Consider the following 7,583-nt stretch of genomic DNA (forward strand, 5'->3'; position numbering starts at 1 on the left):
TTGAGATCAAAACTGTACAGTCTTAAACACCCAAATACACACTGGTGTTTTATCAAAGCCAGAAGACAAAGAATATGAGTTTCATCTTTACAGGCAATTTCAGTGTAAGATTTAAAATCCCCAAACTGAAATGAAACATGATCACAAATATGGAAAAGACAAACTGAATATATACGATATGAAAGGTAAAGAAAGATGGATTTAAACCTGATCTCCCTGTCTGTGTAAATTGCAGCCCCATATAATTCCCTGCTATGCTATTAGGACGAGGAGGATTTAGGAGAATCATGTAGCAGTAATGTATTCATTCCTATTACATGTCATCTGCATGTGGTCGCAGCCTGGCAGAGCGGTGGGGATCCAAGGTCAGAGAAGCTATGTGACCAGTAATTGGGTCCACCTGGAAATGACCAATCCTTTCTTGCTGACTGCTGTTTACAGCCATGGGCTCCACATTGGACTGGTCTGGGTCCACTCCCAGGTTTCCCATCATGGTCGTTATGCCTTCCAATTCCCGGTCACCTGGGAAATGCCGGTGCAGAGGCTCCGATTCGTCCTCAGCGGGGAATGGAGAGTCAATGACATGCAGCACACGGGAACCCTGTAGGTTCTGCAGGGACCGTGACTGGACTGTGTGAGAAGAAGACACAGAGAGAAAGAAAGACAAGTTCAAGCCTCCGGGGACATGCAGCTGCCTATTGTTACCATGTTGTCTATGCTGACAATGCTGCACCTTTGTGTGTTGTTGTGAGTAGATCAAATGTAGACCTAAAGACAATAACGTGTAACTAAACCCCCAAAACACTTGTACCCAATGTAAATAGATATTTAGTAGGGTTGTTAATGGATTCAGGTCCTACTCTTGACATTTAGTGTTTGAATTCCACATATTGTGTTGTAAATATACATAACAACTGCCCTATACGTATTGAAACCTGAAAAAACTCCTATAAACTTTCTTCAAAACCAACGTCTCATGTATCTTAAGCTTGCATTCTCTCTACTGACCAGTAGGGGCAACTCCTCTGGTTGCAAAAAGAAGCCAAATTGGAAGTCTGGCCCTACTTCTCTCTTGATTTATTACCTCAGTAAACATTGTAAACATTTATGGTCTCAATCTCTAGTTTCAAGTCTTCTTCAACACAGCACAATGTTCATTTAGTAAATAACGGTGACATAATGGAGTCAAATACATCAAGTGTAGTATGCTTTAGGGCGGGGCTACCTTGTCATTGATAGGACGCTACCCTGTCAATCACAAGGCAGCCATGCCATTAGTGACATAGAGAGCTGTATCTGGCGAACTGCAGGCTTCAAAGTGGCAGTCCACAAACCAATGAGTGATGCCATGTTGACTACGTCCACTTCTTCTACACAGTCTATGTTCGAGAGGCACTTTGGGGATTTCCAGGGAAGATGCACTTCAGCCAAAACTCTGGGGTTTAGTTCATTTTTAAAGACTCTAAAACCTGGTAACATTAAGCATTAAGCACACAGGGAAAGTGCAGCATCAATTGCTTTTTCAAAGCTGTCAAACAGCTCTGTGCTCTGAAAATCCTGACCTTGCCTCATAATTAGAAATTGACAGTTGACAGAGTTTGTGCCAATAAATCTAATGATCAAGTAATAATTCATCAGTATCTATTGACAGAGCAATATGATAATACATTGGCTTTGGTTCTTGATGCTTTAGCTCTACAGTTTTAAGACAAAAGTGAATCCTCAGACAGGCGGCGCAGGCTGTCAGGCTCTGCACAACAAGCTCCTCTGATGTTACAGAGACGAGCTGGATTAGATGGCAGGCGGGCCAACAAAGCTATTTGCCTCTGAAGGTTACTCACTTCTGACTGGACTGAAGTCTCCTTGGCTGACCTTGGTGTCAGAGAAAGGCTTGAGGCTGGGGAACAGGATCAGCGAGAAGGAGAGCAGAAGCACCTAAGAATGTGATGAAGAGCGATGGAAAAAAAAGAGAGTTAGATAAAGGATGACAATGAGAGAAAGGTGGTGCTTGCAATCTGTTAGTTATACACTGTTGAACTTTTCTTCCTGCGAGTGGTTTGGATATGTTCTCAGTGAATATGCTTTTTATGCAATGCTCAGAGGAAACGATAATCATATTCTTGCTGTGCTTCTCGTGCAAAGCAAAGAACTCTGTGCTGGAAACTGCGGCTCATTCATATTTATAGATTGAAAGTTACATTATTCAAATTATTCTCTACTCATGTTGCCTCGGGCCTTGCACTAACTTATTCCATTGGAGTGATCAAAGGCAATCAATGGCTTCTGTTCCGGCAGAGGGAAAGTGGACTGTGCCTTATTGTTGTCCTTTTGTGTCCATCTAACTCATCTGACTCAATCCAGCTATAACGGCTGCTGCTATTTGGCTATGACAGGATTTACTTTTAAACTGGTGAGTCATATGGATTTTCGGGGTGCGTTTATAAAGAGGACATCCGTACCAGTACACATGTCCCAGTCTGGGCCGGCTTGTTCGAGGTGTTCATGACCATGGCATGCAGTCTGCGCAGCTGTTCCATTAGTGACCTGCGGAGAGGATCGGAAAAGGAAATAAAAAGAGGAAAAGACAAACAAAAATAGTTGGATTAACAGGGGTTTGATAGAACAATAGGTTGAGGTGAGATGTTGAAGGCAGTTTCTGCATGGAAGAGATGTCATAATGTCAGGAAATGGAAAGAAAAGATATTTTAAAATCCCTCACATGTTGCATTTCTGCAGCTGAGACAACTTCCTCTGGAGCTCCTGGTTGTGTGCGTTGCAGGCAGCCATCCTGGAGGAGATGATAAGAACAAGGAGAAATTTCACACAGACAAAAAGCATAATATAAATATCTCACTTGGTTTGATATTGTAAAAAAGAAACTAGGCCTCAAACTTTTCCATTAACGCTCCATTGAGCAATATGCCGTATATTTTGCAACTGAGGGATGGTTCAGGAAGAGATTTTAAATGACCTCTCTCATTCAGGATGTGATTTATTTATGTGAGATCACATATTTCATTGCAATATTCAGAAATAACCTTCACTTTTCACTACTGGTACATATTTTAACAGTACCATAGGTCAGATATTAAATTCACACCTGGGCCTGTGAGGCAGCACCTAAAACTCACAATTCACTGCTCACATTACCATGAAACAATAACATTTTGATAATGAAATGGATTTTGGGTCTGCAAGCTGATGTTTTTGAAAATATTTTCAGCATTTTTGTCTGTAACAGCCCACTTTTGGTCTGACGGATGAGCCTCTGAAAGGTTCGGGGCTATACTCCTGGGGTAGCCAGCGGATAGACTTCCTGCTCCGGGTGTTGCTCATTGTTTACAGCCTTCCTCTTTTGTGCTCCACACCGACTGTTTATCTGCATTCAACCAAGGACTGATCAATACTACTTGGACAACAAACAGAAAAACAGAACGCTTCCAATGTTGACTCGTTTGCCTACGGAAATTAGTGACGGCCCAAACTAGAGAGAGACTGCAAATATGTTCAATAGGTTAATGACATCATCCATGGAGTGAGTCATGGTTCCATGGAACTGCTGACACATCATGCCACAAGACGACTTTCATCATGACTTTAACTGACCAAGGGCTGCATGGAGGATTACACAGTTTGCTTTAGAAGACATTAAGCATATTGAATAATCATCATTTGTGTTGTGACTCTCTTACCTGCTCTCCAGCCCGTCAATATACTCCTTCTTCTTCTTCCTGCTCTCCTGAGCAGACTGCTTATTGCGAATCTTCCTGCGTATTTTTTTCAGAATCCTTTCTTCGTACTAAATTGACAGGGAAATTAACATTTGAATTTTGAGCCCCAACAAGATAAACTCTGGGTGCTGATATTTGTTTTTGAAGTATAGGCAGCAGTTTACCTTTGTTAGAGGCAGTTGGCTGGGTAGAGTCACTCCCTCCTTCGCCAAAAGCTTCTTCTCATCTTCATTGAGAATCAACTCTTGAATGGACTGTTGGGATGGGTGTTGGGGCTGGCGGGGAAACATGAATACTAATATTAAATGTGATTAAATGTTACATTTTCTGTCCGCCCTCACATCTCCTCCTTCTCCTCCTCTTCCACTCCTCTTTATCTCTCTCCTTCTCACTTTCTCCCGAGAGCCTCACAGGAAGTAGTTAAATGAGCGCAGACTATCAGGCCACTGAGATCACACTCATTTCATTTCTACCTCAAAGCAATTACGATGTGAGAAAGTTGCATTCTGCCATTCTTTCCTTCATCTTATGAGACTGCAGAGATGGGATAAATTCCTAGAGTGGGCTGAAATCCACACCAATGCACACCCTCAAGTTTTAGAAGAAAAAACTATTCATTCTGCTTTTAGTGATCTTGGGTTTTCACTTGATAATATCCACCTTTTGGAGTATTTTCTTTGGAACTAAAACGATTGTGACAATCGCTAATACTCGCTCCACAAAAGGCCATTTAGTAATCTATCGCTCCCATGGTTCCATTTAGAGTAAAATAGATTGATAACGCGTGGCATGCTTTATGGCGTGGCTACCTTATTATCGACAGGTGTTCCGGTTTGGTTGATGTCCTTGTTTTAGTTTTATTTAAGCCATGTACAGTGTTTTTTTTCTTCAGTTCATGAGAATTGATGTGCATCCTCTCGTGTCAATTCTGGTTCCAAAAAAGCAAGATGGCGACCTTGAGGCATCAAAACAGCAGTCCATAAAACCAATGGGTGAAGTCATGGTGAAGAAATCCATTTCTTATATACAGTCTTTGAGCCACACTATAAAGAGGTCACATCTAAAAAATCATGAAGGGAATTGGTAAAATTATAAAAAAAACTCCTCCTCTCTGTGCCGGCATACACACCTGAGTGCTGCTGTGAAGGATTTTGCGTGCTCAGCAAACCTTTCTCTAAATAAAAGTTTTAAAATAGGACCCCTAGGTGAGGCCATAGTTTTCAAAGTGTTAGCATGAAAATACAAATGCGCACACACACTGACTCACACAAAAAGTTAACAGCATGTCCTGGGGACGAGTCAAGCAGCCAAAGAAAGAAAGCAAACCCGCACAAGACACTGTCTCGCTCCCTGCTTACTCAATCTGTACCATCCCGACCGACCGACTCCACCACAACTAGACAACAACTTACGAGCTCTTGTGTGCCGGACAGCAGCAGATCCTTGACAGTTAGCGGAAAGCCAGAGGGCAGCTGTGGCCGATGCACATCAGAAGGAAATTGTGTCGTCTTGCCTGTTGGGAATCTGGCCTCCCAGCCATCTGCACCCACACAGACACAAGGATACACAAAAAGCATGGCCATTGTTTGGATTCTGGGGCAAACAACAACAACAATAACAACAAAAACAAAAGAGATTCGTAGCCTGAATGCTACGTAAATGCCAATTACTCGGTTTGGCTCCCAACATGAGTGCTTTTCATCAACGATAACATCTGTGTCTTTGATTGTTTCAGTTCTATACGCTGTGAAAAATAACGCGTGTGATCTTGCTTTATCTTCAGAGACACAATAGATCCAAGGATTCATATGCAAAGACTGCGACTAAAATGTCACATTCACAATTGGTTTTTCATTGATTATTCTTGGCTCACAACCACATAACACAATTTGGTATGATGCAATCCGAATGAAATGAGGATGTTAGTCGATTAAGGGGAGACACCCAATGTGGGGTAAACTTTTTAACTAATAGATATCAACAGTAAACTTCCTCAGTAAGTTAGCTGAAATTACATTTTTAATGATGTACATGAGGCATTATCAATATGTGTTAATTTTCATACATTTCCAAAGCGAAAATCTGAACACTGAATAAAGCCAGTTTTTGCTGAGGGGACATTTGGAAATCTCTTTATAGCACTCCATAAATCAGAAAATACTGTCAACAGCCATAAAACATCCAATTTCACCATGCTTTCGGGGAAACAGGGTGAATGTAAGTGCTGCTGAAGTTTAGTTGTCTGGCTCAGAGTATGAGGAAAAACATTATTTAAAGATATGTATTGTAAACCTTGATACTTTTTGCAAAATAAAAATAGCCAATAGATATCACCATGAAAATCCTCCATTTGATTACTTATATTAGACTAATATTTGATATATATATATATGTATATATATATATATATATATATATATATATATATATATATATATATATATATATATAATAATTATAGTATGTCTATAGGTAAATAAGCAAATGAGGCATTATTTAATGCAACATTTTGGTGAATTTAGGAGAAATCTACAGTCGCAAATAGGCAAAGTATTCAAATAAACACCAAATTGGACTGTTGGGCAGATAAAACAAGACATATTAGGACATCTCTCTGACTCAATTTATGGACCAAACAATAAGTTGATTAAACAAGAAAACAACAATAATGTATAATCAATAGTTGCACCCTTAGATGTTATGATATCTCACATTACGAATGTGTTTTTTTTCTTGTGGATATACGTGACTCACTGAGGTCAGTGGAGACTCTGGCTTCGAGGCCCGCCTTGGTTTGTGGCCTCGCACCGAAATAGCGCATGTCCCCGTGAGGACTCTCGGGACGCTGAGGGCTGTCCATCTGGTCTGAGGGAGGGTCCTCGCTGATCCCACTGTCGCTGGGAGAAGAGGCCCAGGGAGGCGAGCCCGCCACAGACTCGCTTCCGCTCAGGAGGGCGTTGAGGAAGTCTTCGTCTGCCTGTCCGGCCGGCTGCGGCACCTTAATGGAAAACCCTTAAATGCTATCATTAGTCCGTCTGTGTGAGACGACAACAGACAGCTTCTTAAAAAACATAGACCCACAGAGCATGTCACGGAGGAACTATACAGTACACACAAAGCAAACTGCCCTTTGCAGCATTCATGAGTGACATTGGAGATCCCACACTCTCACGCACATTTGGGTCCTGGACTGGCCAGGTGTGATGGTTGCCATGGCGTCCCGTTCCCTCGAGACGGAGGATTCCATCGTTTTGATCAAACAGCCAGTCGAGCAACTCGATGCCATCACAATCCTGGAATGAGTTCATGACATTTAATGGCAACACAAAGCCACATACGTGTCTCGTGTTTTCAGAAGCAAAGACAACAATATACAGGTGTCATACGTATAATTGCCCCAGCTGGGGATAGCTTTTTACTGACAGCCATTCACCCCGATCCTCCCTGAACTCACTGGACTGTAAAATACGGAGTCCCCAATCTGCCTTGACATCTCTTTGTCTGTGAATATTTTTACTGTGATACAAAAAAATGTATCTTTCACTTGCTGTTCTCGTGTGAAACGAGAAGTCCACGTTGATTTGTTTCTCACGTAACTTTCATACTTAATTAACGTCACATCCGTAAACCTAACAAAGTAGTTTTGTTGCCTAATTAAAGTTTGTTTTGAAAAGACTGTCTGCATGTAATGTGTAAAGAGAACTGACACTTCTTCTTAAAATATCATACAAACTGTTGTATGAGGATACGTTGGCTGACCAACTCCCGTGCAATATATATATATATATATATATATATATATATATATATATATATATATATATATATATATATATATATACATAATATGTT

General features: G+C 41.1%; 1 protein-coding gene across 1 annotated transcript; it reads right to left on the reverse strand.

Moving 5' to 3' along the window:
- Positions 1-313: 313 nt before the first annotated feature.
- creb3l3a (cAMP responsive element binding protein 3-like 3a) lies at positions 314-7,039 on the reverse strand (the record flags this gene model as incomplete). The annotated part of the gene is made up of 9 exons (XM_079220821.1): positions 314-630; positions 1,842-1,935; positions 2,460-2,544; positions 2,720-2,788; positions 3,693-3,799; positions 3,896-4,006; positions 5,144-5,271; positions 6,486-6,720; positions 6,896-7,039. The coding sequence occupies 9 exons, from the start codon at positions 7,037-7,039 to the stop codon at positions 314-316; spliced, it is 1,290 nt and encodes a 429-aa protein (XP_079076947.1).
- Positions 7,040-7,583: the final 544 nt, after the last annotated feature.

The sequence above is a fragment of the Taurulus bubalis genome (genome assembly GCF_910589615.1).
Source record: "Taurulus bubalis genome assembly, chromosome: 7".
In the NCBI taxonomy this organism is placed as follows: Eukaryota; Metazoa; Chordata; class Actinopteri; order Perciformes; family Cottidae; genus Taurulus; species Taurulus bubalis.